Raw genomic sequence first — 20,667 nt, 5'->3', positions numbered from 1 at the left:
GCTTCTCTCTGTCTGTAGCAGGCTTCACCAGTTCAGAAGCCCCATGCAACAGTCTGGTAGTCCTCAGAGGGCTGAAACACTGATTCATGCATGTATTTTACTCCATGCCAAAACGTGTTCTGGGGGAGTTTAGGACAGGATAGTGAAAATATTCTCATAATAAACTGGATGTGCGATGTAAAACATTCTTAATTTAAAATTCTTATTTCAGCAAATGTTTCTTAACTGATAGACAGGAGGAAAAGAAAGAAATCTAGACCTTCCACTAGTGTGTTCATCCCATTATCAGAAATTGATGCAACAGTTCTATATGGTTCTAACTTCCAGCCTATTTCTAAGTTCTCATCAAGAATTATGAAAAAAGTCGTCTACTCTCAGCTCTTGTCCTTAGAAAATAATACTGTCAGGTGTCAGGGCACAACACTGCATTGAGTCAGTTTACAGTGGCGTACTGCTGTGTTTAGACTCAGAAAATTGTGCCCCACTATTTTTACTGGACCTTAGCTCCATTTTCAATACAGATGCCCTCCTGAACTATCTTGAGCTCCAGGCTGGTATCCAGGACTCTCCAGTGGTTCCTCTCCCACCTAACAGTTCTTTTTCTGCCCATTCTGGAAACCTCTTCCTCTCCAAAAATAACTCTGGTTGTTTTTAAATTCTCTTTATAAATAAACTTGACCTGCCTTAATGTGTATCTGCAACATGTTTTTTTTTCTCTCCTCTTTCAAATTTGATTTTTTTTTTCAAACTATCTGCAGCAACTGTTACACATTTAGCACCACAGAATGACTTGTATTCATTGTTGTACAGCATTCAGAAGAAAAACAAGTTATTTCAAAAATATATATCCTTCATTATATAAATCATAAATAAAGTAGGACAAACTTCTAATAAAACAGTTTTCTCATTATTACAAGCAACTGACAATAAGTTCAGTACACAACATGCTCTAAAACAGTATCAGACAGTTTATCAATTCATCTTTGATTTATTTATTTATTTTTAATATTCCCTGATTATAGACTTCCCGATTTTCAGGATTCAAGCCAAACATAGAACCAAACATAAAAGATTTCCCTGACTTTTTTTCACCATTAAAAGAGCTTCATATATTTGTTTGTCACAGTAGACTCAGACAGTGCTATTGTTCTTCACATAATCTAAAGCATTTCTAAACTTCACTCATTCCTCTTCACATTAGTCCATTAAATACAGAAGCAGCAAACTCAAGATTTACAGTGTAACATAACATAATAGACATTTCATAAATACAGTAGCAATAAAAATGTTACTTTACATTTACTGACCTGATTTTTTTGTGCGGTGCTTTCATTTGCACACGACACACACATTCACACACACAATGACATTTTTACAGGTTGTATTGTTCTTGTTCTGCCCCTGAGTTGTTTCCACTTTTTAAAAATACATTTTCAGGTTAAATCTGTGTCCTTTGTTTTTCAGCAAAGCACTTTGTGACAAAATGGTTCACTACAACTTTAGAAATAAATTGCACTTGAATGAATGTAAACATAGCATAAATAACAGACATACAATAAAAGACATTTTTGGTAAAAACCTCACATACATGGAAATTTCAAAGTGCTAAAAAGTTATGTTTGTGCATAAAGTCTGTGTTTACACCAGTGTCTCTCCATCATTTTGTCTGTAGTACAAGTCTGAGTAGTACTCATCTTCACTGTCAAATTCTGAGTCGTCCTGGGTGCTGGAGCTGGAGATGGAGGCGGTACTGGAGACAGGATCAACCTGGGTGGGGATTAATGAACACCAGTAAATATACATGCCACCACACCTGGCAGGTGACTTAACCACATCAGCAGGAGGGTGCGGCTTCAATAATGTCAGTACATAACATTTTCACTGGTCTCAGTGATTGAAGGAAGGTATTTGCTTGCCAATTAAATGTTCTTTTCTGTAATTAGTAGTTTACAGTAGCACAACCCTCATTAATTAGAGTGAGGTAAATCCAACTCATTGTTGATCTTTGTGTAGACTAAAGTTAGTTCTAAGAATAACAAAGAATGCTGAGTGACCAGGGACACATGGTGACTCTGACTGTCAACACACAATGAGACTGGGAGCAAGAGCAATTGAGAATTATGGCCATAAAGAGACTTCATTCCATTGCTAATGTTTTGGCCACAATGTGCCTTCTTCAAAACTTTTTCAAAGAACCTGCCTTCTCTGCAAGTCCTGACTTGTCTTAGGCAGTAGAGCAGAGCTTCCCCAAAGTTTTGAGCTACAAAGCTACTGAAAGGACTTCAAAGAGAACTATGTTAATTTAGTGTAATTTATAATAATTTAATAATTTATATGTATATTTCATTCTTTGATTGTGCTCCAGCTTCTCACAACTCAACAAAGCTTAAAAAAATATTATTTTCAAAAACTGGAAACTTGCTGTATGCAAAAACAACTTCCCTCAAATAAATATATTTTAAATAAGATTTAATGGACTAGTTTAGATTAGTATTGGTAGAAACAAAAGGAATAGTTGTAAATACCTTTTTGCCTTGTTGGTATGAGTCTTGTTTTTCATGTCTTTGCTCTCTGGGCTCAGTGTCCAGAAAGGCCACATAATGGATCAGGGTGTAGACTCTGGATAAAAACACAAAACAAGAATGTTACTTTTTTAAAGTTAGAATGTGTGAACATCATGAGCATCACAACACTGTGGAGGAAAAAAAACAAACAGGTATTTGATGTAAGTGGTCACCTGTGGTATAGCATGGCCAAGAACTGGATTATGACTGACAAAGCAAATCCCACAATGAACATGAGAGCAATGGGATCAATTTGTATTTTATCTCCAGTTTCCACAAGGCTGTAGTTGAACTTTGGGATCTTAATGGAGAGGACAGCCTCGAAGACCTGCAGGGTGAAGGTTGCGACCAGCCACAGGGCATTGAGGAAGAAGAAGGCAAAGTTGATCTGCGTGATATGAGAAAGATAAGATTAATTTAAAGTTAACTGCAGAAAGTTTTCTTGTTGAGACATGTATGGTGCTTCAGTTCCTCACACCTACCTTGTTCCTCAGCTCCCGCAGGTCACTGGCAATCTTTTTTTGTCTCTCTTTGTCATCAGGCAGAGGTTTAAGGTACCTCCCCTGAAGCTCCATCCAGAACTCCTGCTCCTCCTGCAGAGAAACACAGAGAACATTTCAATTATTTATTCTCTATGTTCATTTCATAATGCTTAAACAGATAGGACAGGAAATTAGCTCTGTGTACACATGTACCATCACTCTAATAATCCTAGAAATAGTTCATGTTTAGACAATCCAATCAATAAAACCGACAAAGGGAGACATACACACCTGGTCGAGTGAGTCCTCCTGCAGTCGCATGTCGTTGGATGACTCCTGTAGTTGTGTGACCCAACCTGGGGGAAAGAGCAAGACAGGATGGTATTAGAAAATATCAACATTTGCAAGAATATTGGAACTTTTTTCACAAAAAACATGATTTTTGCCAAATTGTCAGGACTTACATTGGCTAGGACAGTCGAAAACAGGTGGTGCTTGCCTGAAACATAAACAGAAAAATTAGTAGTATCATCTCACATATTGTATAACTGGCACATTGCACTTTAATCAATTTTCCACCCTCAGAAATTACCTCTGTTCTTCCTCTGGGATCCCTATGTCTTCTACAATTGTGTTTTGGGGCTGAGGTTCGGGTTGTGCAGGTTCTGGGATCATGTTCTCCTGGTTTACACAGAGCTGGCTTTCGTCAGACCTTCTGTTGGATTTATTACAACATTTAACCCACGAGAAGAACCGTTGGAAAGTCCTTTTGGCTGCAAGAATAAAAATCATCCCCAGTTCAGTCAGCACAAACAATAATACCGGTCTAGTGTTGCACTGTGTGCCACAGAAATAAAATCTACCTTTCTGCTTCGTTGTTTGTGGGGTATTAGCTGCAGGTGTGGCAGCCCCAGCAGCAGGTTTTGTCTCCCTGGTGCCCCAGGACACGTTGTTCATGTTGACCATGGAGTAGATGGTGAGCAGGAGGTAGGCACTGGGGATGCAGATAATGTAGAGAACGCCATAGAACACTATAGGGAATTCCTGAGGATGCATTATGGCAGTGATGATGTAAATGGTGGTCATGGCGATAACAAAAATGCTGCTGGGGGTCAGGATGGTTTTGTCCTTCACCATTGAGCCTGATGGAAGATAAATGGATGAATACAGCTTTAAGCAGCTACTCTTTAAAGATCTGACAAAGTCCAAATAAAGTCAGAACACGTGCCTGCATAAAATTACACCCGTTTGAACATAACTTACCAATAATGGACATCGTCACCACCAACATGAGGAATGCATACATGACACTCAGGACTGCTGCAATAGTGATCTGAGTGTCAGCCTTGAGCTTGAAGCAAAGACCCAGGTAGATGGCAGGAGGAATCACAGACATGACCAGAGCAGCAGCAGAATGGATATTTAAGATGAAGGCCAAACTGCCTGGAGGACACAAAACAAGAGCAACATACAGAGGGCTGAATTTTACATGTTGTTCTTGCCTTTGATAAAAGGGCTTTGATTCCATTGCATAGAATAAGCACACCAGCTGGACACCAGCTGGTCTCACAACTGAACAAAAGTTCACACGCACTGATTTTTTATGTCCCCAAACACAAAAATAACACCAACCTGCAACCAAAAGGCAGATGGTGGCAGGTGCCAGAATGGCTGAGATGATGGAAAAGAGCTGGTAGAACATGAAAGGTTTGGATATGGATGGGTTCTTCTGGGAAATAATGTTTGAGGAGCCCAGCAGATCCACCACATTGGCCATTGTGGACGGTCCCCATCGCCGACGCTAAAAATGGCAGAAGAACATTACTGCGACTGACGAAATTGTGACAACTTATACCCAATGAGATCCACATTCATAAATGTAAATGATGATGATGTGCAGATTCTGAATATTTGAAGGGAATACTAACCTGGTTGTAGAGTTCTTTGAAGTCTTCAGGTGCGTTGGTGTAGGCATCAGAAGCTGCATTGTACTCCACCCTCCATCCCTGCTTCAGCAGCAGAGTGCAGAGCCAGCGGTCCTCACCTGCAGAGAACAGAAGATACATTTACTGTGAGGAGAGGAAGAAGAAACAAAGAAGAGGCTGTCACTAAAACTGGGTGAGAGACAGGGAGTTCTACCAAACATCTGATACCTTGGTCGTACTGGATGTAGTGACTCGCCTCCATGGACTTGGTAGAGTATTTTTTCATCACGTTGTTGTCCATCAGCGCCGCTGCTCTAAACAGACTGAAGCAACCAGGGCTGCACAGCACACAGCCGAACACGTGCTCCGCTGTCTTCTGCAGCCAGTGGCTGATAGCGTACTCAAACTTCTGGAACCACACTGCAGGACCTGTGGAGGAAATACAGGGGTATTGTAAACCTCTGCACAACTCTCCACATTATCCCTTTTCTCAACTGTTTCTTTTTTCTTTTTAAACTATGTGCCAACCTGATCCAGTGGGGTGAATCCTGCCACATGCTGCTCCGACACGTGGGTACATTTTCAGACGATCGATGAGCAGCATCACAGCAGCCGGCTGGAAGTCAGTGTCCCCGTCCAAAGCCAGGAGATAGGTGTTGTGCTTCTCTTTCTGCAGGAACAGAAACAGTTTGCTTTGTTTTACATTTTTAATGTAAAAGTCTTTTATGTTTGATTGAGAAATTGAGAGCATGCATGCATTAACATCATCAAAAAAGTTCATAATTTTTCACCTGGACCTCTGCTTCCAGTTCTTTTTCTTCCCCTCCCATCTTCCAGCGCCTATAATATTTTGTCATGAGTTTCCAGCCCAGAAGATAATAAAGGTACATGACCTGGAAAATAAGAAATAATGATAATCAAAACTAATCTTTCTCAAATCAAAAAATGTTCCAATCTGACCTTTTCTGGGGTCTAGAGATTATTTTCCCACCTGAGACCATCTCTTCTTGTGGCGGATGAGTTCTTTGTCCTTGAAGTGGACCACAATGTTGTTCCCATGAGGCATAGTGATGACAACACGACCTCCGTACGGTGTCCTTATGACCTTCTGATCAGGGAACTGCTGCTGCTGTTTGAATAACTTCTTATCGATGTTTGTGAAAATGCTGATGACAGACAATGAGAGAACATTGTGATTTTAATTTGTGCTCCCTAAAAATGTCTCAGGACAGACCTGGACTTCATGGTCATTTCTGAGATTTAATACTAAAATGCACCATAACTGCAGACCATCTGTGAGCATGGTTCTTACTTGTAAACTTCAGCAATGATTTCCACAAGATTCTTTGCATATTTGTTGAGGTGACGCTCCTGACTCCCTTCAACTTGTTCAAATGCATCATCAAAGTAGATATGGGCTTCAAAAGTGAAATCATTGTACTTTGGGTCTGTCTTTGGTCTGTACTTGTCCAGTCTGCAGTGATCGAGAAACATAAAGATAAACTGTGAGAAAATACATCATAATAAAATTAGAGTACACTGCTAAAGGCTGGGCCAAGGCTCAATTTCAAGTCCCAAATTCTTTTGATAGCTACAACGTTGAAATGAGGAAATCCCAAAAAATATTTGCTACAGAGATTCAGCAGAGATAGAGTCCAAGGAATGAAAAGATAAAATATCCTAGAATGTTTGCTTAACTCACCTGAATATTGAGATAATGATATTCATCATCTCATCGTAGGTCTCATGCCACATGGTTGCACACAGGTACACCATCACCGTTTCAAGTGCCTTGAAACTGGACATAACAAGATTTGCAAATTTGAGAACAGACAGTTTTTTTATAGACTTAGATATTCACACCTGTCTAAACTTCAGGTTTAAACCCAAGTCTAAGAACCCAAGGTCTTTTTAGAATCAGTGTGAAACAAATTTAATATTCTCTCACACATGCAGCACAATCACACACTTACTTCTTCTTCCTGCCCTTGGCCTGGATGTCAAACCGGGTGTTGAGTAGCAGGGACTGCTCAATAAAGGCTCCTTCATACAGTCTCCTGACAAACAGGTCTTGGGTTCTCTGAATGCGATACACATTGAGGTACCACAGGTGGAGAGTGGCCAACACAAGCCCAAGCCACCAGGACACTGCTGAACCTGAAGATTAATAAAAAAAACAAGATGAAAATTATATTATGCAATTACTTTTTAGAGAAAATTTTTATTTGTTTTATGTATGTATTAGTGTCATAGTAACTTACACTAGGTACCAGTTCATTACCTGTCAGTATGCCAACGTCAGTTATTTTGGACATGTCCAGGAAGCACAGAGTGTGTGTAACATCTAAAACCAGATTTGGGAACACACTGTCCTTCAGACTTTGGTTTCTTCCATCCACAACCACACTACAGTAGCTTGTGAAGTTGATGCTTGCTGTCCCGTTCAGACTTATTCTGTATTCCTGATAGTAAACAATGACAGGGACGACAAGCAGAGCCATAACAGCCAGAGAGGCCAGGTACAAAGGCAGGATGAAGCATCGTCGCAGGGCGTGCATCTTGCAGGCTGCAACAGCGAACCAGTGGCAGAGTGCTGAGGAGATCAGCTGGATCCCAATGGTGATGGCTATAATCCTTGTCTCACGGCTCGGGATGGATTTCACGATTACCCAGTCCATTTTGGCCAGAGGGACGTAGGCTCCAAGCACACAGGCGGTCACCACGATCCTGAGCAGGCTGGAGAGGATATGCAGGACGTTCTGGCACTTAGTCATGTCTTTACACAAGCTCTTGAGGAAGACTGAGCTGCTGTTATCACCAATCAGTCTGAAGTAGGTCTCCCACCAGTTGAAAGACACCAGGAAGGACCCACCAACAGCCAGACCCACCCAAATGGCCATCTTGATATCAGTAGGATCCTTCATGATGTATAAGGCAAGGAACAGGGTGTAACCGAGCAAAATGAGGATGAAGGCTGTGATGGATGGCAGCAGGAAGCGGTTCCTTTCCTTGGCAGTGCACTGAGCGATCACCTGTAGGAGTGTAGAGAGGACCGCTACACCGTTCAGTATTGTCACGTTGGTCACGATGTCCAAGTGTGGCATCGCCACAATGGTGAGAATTGCTGCTCCCACAGACACCAGAAACTCAAAGAACAGAACCTGAGGGATAAGCAGAAGAAAAAGAGGATGAAATTCAACAACATGGTTAAAAAACGGAGCCAGGATCTGGTTTAAGCATCAGTCAGAGATTAGATAAAGCTAGAAGGTGCTGACACTTGTCTTACCAGGGCAATAGTTGCTTTTCTTGGCAGCTTTGATGTTTTGTAACATGCCTTCCAGATGCTTTTGAGAAATAGAAAGACACTGGAGGCAATGAGAGAGCAGCCGATACACAACAGAATGACAGGTTTCTGGTCATCTGGGATGGTCTTTGTGCCTTCATTGGACATGGTGATGAGGAGGAGGAAAGACGTCTGAAAGAGAAAATCATCTCATCAGTTAATTAATATTGTAGTCTGACGGCAATGTGAAATCAGCAGCTGCTCCACAGACAAAGGGCAATGTAAAGAGTTGGGGTGCAAGAATTTAATCAGGAATCCTGTGTGTCATCTAAGAAAGTGACGCATTTCTGGCTGTAGTCATATTTATATTATTCATGCAATGTAAAAAAAACAAACAAACAAACAAAAAACATAAAAATAACAAACCTTGCTACATAGAGCCAATCCAAACACAATCAGTGCAACTAGACTCAGAGAGACGATCTTTAGTAGTTTGATCAGTTTCCAGGGTGTTTGCTCATCTTCGATGACGGGGACCTCTTGAAAAGTGTCCCACGGCCTCCTGAATAGAGACAACAAAATGTCACGCTCTGAGGTTGGAGGTTAGATAGAAAAGTAATACAGTAGAAATTACACATTTTGTTAAATAAAAACATAATTTTTAAACACTTGTATCTTTAACAGTAACAGCAGAGGTAACCTAACATTAACTTAACATTCAAAGTTACTTATTAACATTTAATAAATGTTTATGCCATACTAGCTGTGATCGGATATAAGATCTGTTTAGGATTTTATTGATGTATTCACACATGGTCACTCCACCTGTGAAGTGTCCATAACTGGGTGCTGGTATATAAATATATAAATGACACTATAGAATAACATTGATGTAATTACATAAAATATGCGTTGATATTTGAATATTTGAAATAATAATAATAATAATGACAATAATGCATGACAATAATAAACGATGGTGTGCTGTGAATATATACACAGCTTAAAGAGAGTAAGAAAAACTGATGACCTGATCTTTGTCACATTTTCTGCTTTTCTGCATTTTCTAACTTAACTAACTTCAAATATTAAATTATTACAATAAAACTTAAATGTTAAAAAGTAGAAATAACTTACTACATTTTCATTATTTTCACATTAGTTCTACTTAAACAATATAATTGTACAAAATATATAAACCATATAATATTAATGTGCAGACTCACGCGGGCAAGCCTTTATCTTCTTCCATGATGGATATGGCAAATGGTGTTTCTCTCACTGAATGTCATTAATTTAAGCACCTGCATGACTCAGCCTCTGAGGCCCTGCCCATCAGCACCGCCCACTGATACAGCAGGTGAGCAGTCGATCAGATCACACAGACTGTGGCAGAACCATATATGACTGTAGTTAAATTATCCTTAAAGTACCCAGATAGTTTAGAGTTAAAAACACAATAATTAGTAAATAGTAAACATGTATTTGTTTTTGCTGTGTGTTGGCTTAGCATTAAGCTCAATTACAGCCTCACAGAGCTGTTAGCATGTCTGTAGACTCTTAATCTTATTTGGACAGATATATATTTCAGTGGTGTGACATTAAACAGGTCAGGGAGCCACTAAATCAGTAGGATTCATCCTTTAGGTAGCATGAATATCCACAGAAAATCTTATGGGAGTGTGGAGAATAGTTCTTGAGATACATAAGAGGACATGTATGGATAAAAGTAAGCAGCTACAAAATATTAGGAATCAACCCTTGGCAAGCATGCAGCAATATATCTGAATGCAATAAATCTTATGGGAGAGCTGAGAACAGTTTTTGAATATTTTGCCAAACTCGTAGTCAAGGGGAAAATTGGAAAATTTGACACTATTTTTTTGTGTTTGACCACAGAACAAGGAGCCAACAAAATCATTAGGAATCATTTGGAGTATCCATGAGAAAATACATAGAAACTGTAATTGTTTGCATCAGTGGTTCTCAAACTGTGTGATGTTTGAGTTAAGCAGTGTTTACATGCAGCCCCATCACATCATATTAATAAGTTAAAAATCCTCTTTAATGTAATATATGTAATTTGAGGGTTTTTTTTCTCTCACTACTTCTCAGATTTATACTTTGAGCTCTTGGATCCCAAGTTGAGATATCTTGCCCTGGATGAAACAATGAGCCCAAACCTGGATCTCTCTTTGACAACATGAACATGTAAAATAAAGACTTTGTCCACTAAGCACCCTCAAAAACACAAAGAAATTTAGTCCAGCCTGTAAATGTTTTCAAGCATCTCTTTTGCTGACTAATCCTCAGGTCATCTCAGGTTGGGGTGTGACAGTGTCTAATATTATCAAACTCCACAGAATCTGGAGTAACAACATGATGGTAGTTATAAATAAGGCTGAATGGTGTGACTGGAATGAGATGGTAGCTGCTATCTTCATCAAAAGTTTACTTCAGAGAGGCCTATTTAAGGAATTATAGGTGTACTTTCCTTTGGGTAGTTGCCACCAAGAGCTCAAACAGTTTCTTCTGAATAATGACACATTTCAAATGGTATTGAATCACTTTACAAGGAAAAACTGCTGCCTGTGAAGAATGACATATTAACCCTCCCGCTGCCCTTCGTATTCCGTATACTTTTCTCTTCTTACTATTATTCAAAAACAAAAGATAACTGCTTCAGAATCATGAATGTCATGCACAACAACAAATCCTACTACTACTACTACTACTACACACACACACAAAGGCACATTATCGGCCACCGGGTCACTTTGACCCAGAGGACAACACGAGGGTTAAGGAGCTGTGAGTGATGGCAGAACCACTGCAAAACGCTGGCAATTACAAAATTGTGCAATACGAATACGAAGATTCTGTAGACTAATAAACACCATTTCCAGTGACACTCAACTGTTCTGGTTCAGCTGGCTAAAAGCTGTAATAAATACAGTGGCAAAAAGGTGAATACACACAAGTTCACATGAAACTGGAGGCTGAAAAATGATCTACAGGCAAAATGCCAGGTCTGGTAACACCAAAGTTTGCTGATTGGCCTGATAAAGTTCAGGGACTTTTTAGAGGCAAAGAAACAGGAAGAAATAGTTCAACATTTTCAAAAAGTAAAATCCAATCTTAAAAGGACGGCCAGGAAAGTCGGACACACTTCCTTCTTGGTGATTAATGAGCTTAACATTTATCGGCATCCACCCAGTAGTCAAGATGTAATAATAGGATATATTTTAAATGTTAACTGCTTGAAATAAAAGGAATGAAAGAAAGGAATGTAACCACATCCAATAACTGATGTTGGTGTCAACCTGGTGGTTTGGGTTAGGGTGATAGAGAAGGTTGGAGGGAGAAAGAAAATGCATGGAAATGATTGGTGTGTTACTGATACACTATTTCATGTGTCTACAGATTGTAACATTGATGAAACATGTTTCAGTTTTAAGTAAAAGAATTCTTGCTTTTGCTTTCTGAGAAAGGAATTATGAGAAACATTAAACATTAAACATTAAACACAGACTACTACACCTTCCCCAAGATTAAGATTAGCAGTTACTGCAATATTATTTTGAATTTTAATCACCTGAGCAGTGAACAGTGTTTTTACATTCTGATTTGCATGAGGTGTGTTAACAAACTAGTGAATATGTTGGACAGATCTTTTCTTGTGATTCTTTATGTTGTTGCATGTTTTGTAATTTTTGTGTTCGGTCATTGGTCGTTGCTAACGTGTAGAAAACTGTATTTTTGTGGTGAAACAATGACTAAACTCAACAGACTTGTAGCAATTTACAAGGTCAACATTAAGGCTATGGTAACATGACAATTAAATGTTTTAGTGATGTTTATGTTTCCTCCATTACATATAACTTACAAAGAAAGCAACTGGTTCATAAAAGTCTGCAGAAAACGACCATGGAATTTGTGACTATGGAGAGGAACACAGTAGAAAAGAGTCTCCTCTGCATTTACAACCCATCAGTGTTTTATGTTTGTGTTTAGCAGGCGACTCTCCACAACAACAACAATCATTAATCATCATTCAGTCATTCAAATTCATTAACTTGGGAAGACTATGACCTATTATGCAACTCAAATTAATGACTCATCTGCAGTTTCAGGAGCTGTGTAATTACATGTTCTCATTTCGGTGGATCTCTAAAAATACACATTGGTTATTACGTATGGAAATAGGGATGTGAACTGGATGAACCCACAGTTCATTTGTTCGTAAATTCTAGATTGAGTAGTTTCTGCTACTAAATCTATAATTGATAGTTTAATATTTGATGTTTCTTTAAACCTAGATTACTTTTTTACCATCAAATTTTTGACCTCTACCAACCATGATAATCTAATCCAAGGCTTTTAAAATGTTATTTTTGCCGTCATGTGTCATTGTGGGCACAGAGGATTGTGGGAACTGTGCTCCCAAACCAACATCAGCAAGGATCCAACCCGTGCAGGGCACAGTCTGTTTGTCTCTCTGCCATTGGGGATGAGATACAGTCATAAAGCCCTCTTCCTCAGAGAGGAATATATTGTAAAATATATGATATATTTTATATAGCACAGTTCTTGCACCTCATCTACAAATCAGTTTAGTCTTTAAAATCACATCTCTCTCCCGTCTGTATGTTTCCTGCTTCTACTTACAGTTATTTGTTTTTCACTAAAAAAGAAGAAAACACTGCTGAGAGTTTTGAGAACAAAGAAATAAAAGAATAGCTTTAAGTAGCTGTTAGATCACAAAAAAGATCCAATATCCTGGTGAAACATAATCCTGTCACTCAATCCTCCTTTTTATATCTCACAAAAGTTGCATACTAGTTTATCTGATTCCAGTGAACTTCTGACTTCAGAGTTCTTAGTCACAGTAATACCTCTTTTATTCTGAATTCATTTCATTTTTGAATTTGTGTTGGCTCCCACGACTACGCACAATGTGTCCTTTGTTGACATCTTAGGAAAAAGGAAGAAAGGTCTAATAACAACTGTAAGGTTTCAAACACCAGCTCAACACCTGTGACTGAAACAGTGGATGATTCAGGGCTGACTGCCTGCTGGTCCACCTTTTTCACACCAGTGGTCATCAACCTTTTGACCTGACATACACCACACAGCCCTGTGGGCCAGGCATCAAATAACTGTCTGAAAAGGAAAGGTTGTTCTTTGATTGAATGGTTTAGAACTTACAGACAGGTACCATATAACAAGGGGTTGTGAACAAAGACATAAAGACTTAACCTGGTACGATTTCTTTTAATTTATTTTGATGAGATTTTGTTCAGTTAAAATGGTCGACAAGAAGGCACCAACCCACTATTATTTCTTTTTATTTTCATAACTACAGTACCTCAGCCCCTCCACGCCTCTGAACATCTATGTATTCAACATATTTTCAGGTGTAGCTGGTTTGATATTATAAAGCCTCAGTTCACTAACAAAGAAAAACTCAAGACACCCAAAACTTTTTTCCAGGAAGTGTTGCACAAGTGCAGATATGTTTCCATACGTGTGCACTGCTCCATCAGTGACACCTCCCTCACAGGGTTTGTGAAGGAAAGAAGTGAAACCTCTGGTGCTCCCTCTTGTGGTCAGGTTTGTTAAGAGGGGGTTGATTAAATTCAACTGAAAACAGATCATTCAACCATTTACAGTACAGAATATGCTGAAGAGTAATCATCACTTTGAGAATTATGAACCTTTATTTCAAATGTTCATCACAACTGTCAGTGTTTTTTAAAATCATCCATCAGCTGAAAAAAAATGTGATTGTGTAGGAATGTTAAAAGTCTAACCAGGTTTTCTTTAATAAACAAGAATCAGGTGAGATTTTAATGATCTGAGAGTGAACATGATGCCATTTTGAGCACAACCGTAGAAGCCACAACATTTACTTTTATTTTGTGGAATGTAAAAAATATTAACATTCAGCATCTTCAAACAAAACAGACATTAAACATATATAACTGAGCAGGTCACTGTAGTGAGAGCAACTGAGCCAGACCTTTGCTTTCTCTGCTGCTTCACTGACCCAACTCTGAAATGCAGATATAAGGACCAGCTGCTTGTCAGATCACAGAAAATTTACTGTTACAGCTGGGAAACTTATTTACTTTCAGCCACTTTTGGAAGGACGTTAACTGTCAGTTTAAGCTGCAGTCAAACTGCAAATGATCCATGTAGTGAACAGTGTGAATTTTGAGACCGGCGGACAGAAAGACGTCACCTCCTGTCCCGATGGAGGCCCTCAGTGAACAACACAGCAGTCCTCAAACACGTTTCCACCAGTTTGCTTCTCTCCAGCTCTCAGTCTTCACCGCGGATCAGTTTTTAGCCGAAGCCGACACTTTTCCTCTCAAAAACAAATAGTAACACAAATCAGGGATGTGACCGTTAACCGCTAAAAAACACAAGACAACAAAAATCTCCCATTTGCCATCAATGGGTGGTGTTTGTCCCAAAATAGAACACAATAAAAAAAACAAGAAAACACCCCTGACCAAAATAATCCACTTGAATTCTACTTAAAACCGCCTTTTTTAACCTTTTTGACCGTCACCCTCTCTGTCTCTCTGTTCCCTCCCTTCCTGTCTCGCTCTGTCTGGAGTTCCCGTCCTCTCTGCTGCGTCTCACTCGTACTCGGCGATCAGCACCATCATGCCGACTCCGAACAGCAAGGCCAGGATCTCCAACAGGGACTGACCGAAAGTGGAGCGGCCCGCCAGCAGCTCTGGGAGCACGGTCACCGTGGCGATGTAAACAAACCCACCGGCTGTGAAGGGCAGGATCCAGGCGGTCGCCGCGGCGCCCACACCTTCAGCCAATAGGGAGCAAGCTGTGCCAGCCAGAGCTCCTAAGGCTGTCAGCAGCTGTAGACACATGGCCTGATGGGAAAGAGGGAGAGGATTATAAAGTTTATTTCAAGTGTTAATGTCTTAAAGCTGTTTCTATATTAATTTAATAGTGAAGCAGATTGGAAAACCATGACTGTTCGTCTCTACTGAACTATTAGAATTTACAACATTTAGCCTGCTGGTTGCTCACAGCCTCAGTAGTCAGCTACCTTTCTTTTGGTGCAGCCAGACTGGACAAGGATGGCGAAGTCTCCGATCTCGTGGGGGACCTCGTGCAGCAGGATGGTGAGGGTGGTGACAGCACCCACAGTTGGACCCACCAGGAATGAAGCTCCGATTGCCAGGCCGTCTGTAAAATTATGTGTGAAGTCGGCCGCAAGGTTCAGGTAACCTGACACCTTGATGTCTGTATTAGTGGAGGGAACAGAGGATGAGTGAGTTTATAGAGTGTAAGAACACATCGTTTCCATCCGGCCATGATCTAGGACACTTTGTTTAGGTGGGTCACAGAGTCAGTCAACAGCTATAGTACGGGATCAGCTGATCACAAAGATTTCCATGATGCTAGGAGCACATACCTGCACTGACTGACTGACTGACTGAAGTGAAGCCAAAACAAGAAAGCAGCACAACAATTAGTTTTCTGCCCCCACAGGTAAATAAAGGACTTAATCAACAAGATGCTGACGTTAAATAAATGACTGACAGTCTTTATAACAGGTTTACAGTTCCAGAAAACGCGACTTGGGCTGAGGCCAAAGTCACTCCCTTTGTTCCACATGAAACGAACAATGTGACACTTAGCAATCATCATTGTAATTTCATAGCACAGCTGACGGCACAGCACTAGTGTCACATGTACGTCTCTATCAAAGGTGCAGCGCTGCGCTGTGTGATATTTTTTAAGGAGCATACATGCACTGGGAACTACAGTTTTCCAGTTGTGGAAATTGCAAGCAAATTAAATTATGAAAAGTATATTTAATGCACTAAGCTGCAAATAGGTGGTGATTTCTGACAGAGTGCAACATGAAAAATACTAATTTACCAGTTTAACAGCTGATTATCTGCTTTTGTCGTAAAGTTGTAGAAGCTGCAGTTCAGTAACTGTCCAGCAGAGAGCAGAGTTCAGAGTGTGTTTCCAGTCAAAGATGACTCAGTAAAAATGATCCTATTCTTCACCTGTGCTTTGTTTCTCCTCTTTTTTTGGCACATTCTTGTCTTTGCTGCTTTTCTCCTCTTTCTTCTTCTTTTCCTTTTCTTCCTCTCCATCACTGTCCTTTTCCTTAGGAGCAGCTGAAAGTGTTACAAAGAATAAAGTTCAAATTATCCCCAGATTAGACACTGAGATTTCAAGCAGTGAAATCTACAACAGTTAATTCACATCTTCAACTAAATATATTTTTATTTTAAAAAATAGAAAAGCTATAAAACAATGCCTGATAAAAACTAAACTACAATTATAGATGCAATTTGAATATTTGCAACAAAATATTTTCTGCAGATGAGTTTGAACCGATGTACCATGCGAGTGTCCGTGAGAGTGTCCGTGGCCGTGGCCTCCCTTCAGCAGACGCACAAATTTCTCCACAACCAGGAAGGCGATGATCCCACCGAGAACCCACAAACCCACTGACATCATGTGGCCGTGGGCAGCACCTGTGTGCAGGAACACTGGTTAGAACTGACACATGAACAAAGTTTGATCCTTCCACTGCTTACACCACACATTTTTGGCTTTTGTAAATTTCTTTGGTTAATTTTTGAACTACAAATTAAGAGAGGAAGAAACTACTGCTTACCATGGGAGTGACCGTGGTCATGTGACTCTTCACTTGAGTGCGAGTGTCCATGATCATCTTCTCCATGATGAGAGTGGGGCTCTGTGAGGAAACAGGTATTAAACTCAAAAAGATAAAGTGATGATTCTCCTACACTGTCTGTTTTCTGATGACTGAAAATATTCTTTGCATGTGTGTTGCTTGAGTTTGTGAGTGTTGCATCTATTCATTTTAGATTTCACTGATTGTAGATTACCTGATAAAGACTACAGCACTTTTTGCCTCAAGGTAGCCACATTTTATGTGCAATAAGAAGTAAAAACTCGGGGAGAGAAAACTTGGGGAGACAGTGGGACTACCTACCCAGAGCGTGTGGTATAAGGTGGAGGAAGGCGTCACCCAGCAGTCCACCGGAGGCAAAGCTAAGCAGCACCTTGAGCAGGTTCTGGTGCTGGTCACTGTTGGACTGGACTGGGATCAGAAACAGGATGAGGAAAGGAGCGGCGCTGATCAGCAGAGTAGCTCCGATAGCCTGCAGACAAGGATAGAGGGAAGTTTATTCTTCACAGGATCTTTTGGCAGCCTTACATAACAATGCATTATCACAAAGTTACACACAAAGGCAGGGGAAGTTGCAAGCAGTTAGAAAGCAAAAGATAAAGTCACCATGAGTTTGTTAAAATGGTGAACAATCTGTTTTGTGAAATAGACAACAGAAAAAATGAGGCTAAAATACCTCTGGCACAGACACAGAGAGTGTCTGCATGTTGTCAAACAGAACACAGCAGTCTAACATCTGGATACCAACTGCAGCTCCAGCTCTGTTTGTTTGTCGTTTAGGGAATACACACAACATTTAAGTTCCTCAGAATAAAACAAAATCGCCAAGAGTTTCACAAGAACTAACGAAACTCTTTGGAAGTACAAGATGTGGACCTTCTCAAATAAGTTTCGGTTAAAGTGGATCTTCTTAATCCACCTTACACCTGTATTTAATCAGGCAAGTTAACATATTTTAACTTGTCAAGCTGGAATGAGAGGAAACATTTAGGACATGAATGCATTTACACCTCAGGCCTTCTTAACTGGTACCCCATCAATCCCATTCTAGCCCATGTCCACACCTGCATCCAGAGCTCCACCGTGTCCCTCTTCTCTCCCTCTGCCTCCCTCTTCACTCTCTCCCCTCCGTGCGAGTGCCCATGCCCACTCTCCTCCTTGTGCACGCGAACAACTTCCTCATGATGAGCGTGCCCATGTCCGTGATCGTGGGAGTGTGCGTGTCCGTGATCATGAGCGTGTCCGTGATCATGAGCGTGTCCGTGATCATGAGCGTGTCCGTGATCATGAGCGTGTGCGTGTCCATGGTGCTCCTCTTCCGGCGTAGGGAGGTTGGCCTCAGCGCTCCACTTGCTCGCTCCATGGAACATCTTCACCTGAGAGCCGTGAGAGTGTCCATGGTGATCGTCTTCTCCGTGGGAGTGACCATGGTGATGGTGATGGTGTCCGTGGTGATGGTGACCGTGGCCGTGCCCGTGGTCACCATGAGAGTGGCTGTGAGCGAAGGCTGGATGGGAGGCTAACAGCAGAACTGCAGATGTGGCCAGTGTCAGTGCAAGCAGACGTACACGGCCCATATTATCCACCTCTGACAGAGAAAAGTGAAGAAGACACAGAGAATAAAACTCACAGGCTGATGATTAACCTCAGTGGCCGTGTTTACACCTTTAATACAAGTCACTTCATTGTTCCTAGCAAAAGTTATCTCACTAATATCATACATATATATGCACACATCTGCCAACAGATGTTTAGAGATGTTACACATTCACAGCAATCACATATCAATCAGTAACTCATGGGACTCATTGGTGAGAAGCTAGCAGGTAGGAACCTGTTAAAGAAAAGGCCTTAAACTGTCTGTTTCACACAGTGACATTAAAGCACCAGGAGACAATCAGCTCCAGCTCCAGGAGGAGCAACAAGTTCCTGCAGCGTTTCCCTCAGTCCTGATCTGTGCCACTCCTGAATGATCTGTCTGGACACTGAATGCACAAAAATCACATTTGATTTCAATTCAGCTGAGAGAATAAACTACAGGAAAATATCACTGGATGACACGATGGTTGTGCAGCACAGTTAGCATCTTGGTATGTTGAATGAAAGCTATGCTATGCTAGGTGCGCATTGACTGGTTTATACCTATTTAATAATGCTGTAATACATTATACATGACCTGATGCATTAAAAACAATCAACGACCCTGCTGGTTTGTGCACACAGTATCAATGTTGTAACTGTAACGATCCTTGTTGGCTAACTTATCGATTAGCCATCTGACTCTGATTTAGCTTTGTCTTGTCACTGTGTTTGTTTGCAGGAGGCTTCACACATCGGGACGTGGTTGTGAAGCGGATAATCTCTCCGCTTTGAAGAGTGTAATCTGACAGTAAACAGAAAAAGCCGGTCATCAAACAACGACCACTGATCCCTGCTTCCATAAGTTGTGAGGGAAGCCTGCTGGCTGGCTAACTAGCTACTAACCAGCTTGCTAACATGTTACTGCAGCACCATCACTAAGTGTGATACACAGTGAGAAGCAAACGGTGAGCTCTTACCGGATCGTGTCAGATATCGCTGGATAACTCTGTCCTGCCTGCAGTGTGTCTGATAAAGTGCTAATATCTCTGACTACGTTGATGCCGATGGTCGCTGTGTATAAGACGTGGCATTTACTCAACTCAACGTTGAAATCTCGCGGGAACGCGTTTCCTTCCAAACGAGCGTCCTTCTGTGCTCTCTCACCGTCTCTGTTTAGATTAAAACACATGTTAGAGTTTTCACGAGACTGTTACACTGTCATGGAAATATATTTGATATTTGATTTTAATAAACAGCTCGTTAATAAATAGTGCAAAACTTAGTTTGTGATGATGCAAAGCAGAGAGGAGAAAGATCATGAGGGCCAGATGTAAATATCGCGAGATCAACTAGTATTTTGAATCGTCATTTCAGCGCAGGCTGCAGGACAGTTACAACAGCATCCTGCAGGAGAACAGGATGCGGGCTCCACTCCTGCGTCTGAGCCTAAATACACGTGTGAGCAGCCTGTGTCTGCAGCCTCGTTAATGTCAGCGAGGAAAGACTTTCAGTTTTTCACAACAGTTTCACAAGTTAGAGCCATCTGTTTCTGTATGCCTCTCTCCAGAAGACTCCCTCCTCTCCAGTCTGCTTTATGATGAGTAAATTGAACATTTGTGGGGGGAAAACATATCAGATGAAAAAAATATAATCAGAATATAGGCATGATATGCTGAGCCATGTCACCATACTTCCCCTGTGGACCTTAAAGGTCCACCAGCTAGATGTTTATTTGAGTAACTTTGCCCTGGAGAGGAACATAAACCTGAAACTGGTCGACAGAAATCCCTCCTCTGTGGAGAGGAGAGCTGTCAGTCTGTTTTCTCTCCTTCAGTATTTGGTGATCTGCTCCTTTAAGGACGCACCTCTCCTACGTCACGCGCACACACCTCTGGCAGGATAAATGGCGGGTTTTTTAAATCAACATTCACTACAAACACACCTGAGGAGGAGGTCCTGACCGGATTCACTCCACCAGTCAACCCCACAGAAACACCGTCAGTCCCGGGAACCTGCTGCTGCTGAACCGGCGACCAGGAACGGAGGTAACCCCGGAGTCTCCGGGAGGTCTCACTCTGATTCTTTTTAGAAAAACTTATTTTGAGCAGAGAGCTTGGGG

General features: G+C 40.9%; 4 protein-coding genes across 6 annotated transcripts in view; 1 reads left to right on the top strand and 3 right to left on the bottom strand.

Annotated features, from left to right (window-relative positions):
* Positions 1-1,015: 1,015 nt before the first annotated feature.
* On the bottom strand, positions 1,016-6,747 carry LOC108886976 (chitin synthase chs-2-like). The gene is made up of 17 exons (XM_051069239.1): positions 6,674-6,747; positions 6,284-6,445; positions 5,963-6,137; positions 5,763-5,864; positions 5,500-5,641; positions 5,200-5,400; positions 4,975-5,090; positions 4,679-4,847; positions 4,310-4,489; positions 3,910-4,188; positions 3,639-3,819; positions 3,511-3,545; positions 3,338-3,402; positions 3,047-3,157; positions 2,738-2,952; positions 2,526-2,619; positions 1,016-1,767 (listed from the first exon to the last, which is right to left on the bottom strand). The coding sequence occupies exons 1-17, from the start codon at positions 6,745-6,747 to the stop codon at positions 1,639-1,641; spliced, it is 2,430 nt and encodes an 809-aa protein (XP_050925196.1). The 3' UTR covers positions 1,016-1,638.
* A 191-nt stretch (positions 6,748-6,938) lies between these two features.
* On the bottom strand, positions 6,939-9,580 carry LOC127140873 (uncharacterized). Its single transcript, XM_051068847.1, has 5 exons — positions 9,481-9,580; positions 8,681-8,816; positions 8,258-8,446; positions 7,253-8,132; positions 6,939-7,128 (listed from the first exon to the last, which is right to left on the bottom strand). The coding sequence occupies exons 1-5, from the start codon at positions 9,504-9,506 to the stop codon at positions 6,941-6,943; spliced, it is 1,419 nt and encodes a 472-aa protein (XP_050924804.1). The 5' UTR covers positions 9,507-9,580; the 3' UTR covers positions 6,939-6,940.
* Positions 9,581-14,147: 4,567 nt separating this feature from the next.
* Positions 14,148-19,685, bottom strand: LOC108886947 (zinc transporter Slc39a7). 2 transcript variants are annotated; one of them, XM_051068832.1, is made up of 9 exons: positions 19,526-19,685; positions 18,218-18,555; positions 18,032-18,175; positions 17,271-17,439; positions 16,929-17,009; positions 16,651-16,785; positions 16,309-16,422; positions 15,336-15,532; positions 14,148-15,156 (listed from the first exon to the last, which is right to left on the bottom strand). In XM_051068832.1, exons 2-9 carry the CDS (start codon positions 18,542-18,544, stop codon positions 14,902-14,904), a joined length of 1,422 nt encoding a protein of 473 aa, XP_050924789.1. In that variant the 5' UTR covers positions 18,545-18,555; positions 19,526-19,685; the 3' UTR covers positions 14,148-14,901. The 2 variants fall into 2 exon arrangements, with proteins under 2 accessions (XP_050924789.1, XP_018537616.1); XM_018682100.2 differs by having other exon boundaries at positions 18,032-18,555.
* A 617-nt stretch (positions 19,686-20,302) lies between these two features.
* Positions 20,303-20,667, top strand: part of LOC108886941 (zinc-alpha-2-glycoprotein) — a 71,842-nt gene continuing 71,477 nt past the window's right edge. The window contains exon 1 of one of the 2 annotated variants that reach the window (XM_051068628.1): positions 20,303-20,615. The gene's annotated coding sequence lies outside the window, so the exon portion shown is untranslated. The remainder of the gene's footprint in view (positions 20,616-20,667) is intronic. The other variant, XM_051068626.1, reaches the window with a different exon arrangement.

Source organism: Lates calcarifer, linkage group LG3 (assembly GCF_001640805.2).
Source record: "Lates calcarifer isolate ASB-BC8 linkage group LG3, TLL_Latcal_v3, whole genome shotgun sequence".
Lineage (NCBI taxonomy): Eukaryota > Metazoa > Chordata > Actinopteri > Centropomidae > Lates > Lates calcarifer.
This window is presented reverse-complemented; position numbering and strand designations above follow the sequence as displayed.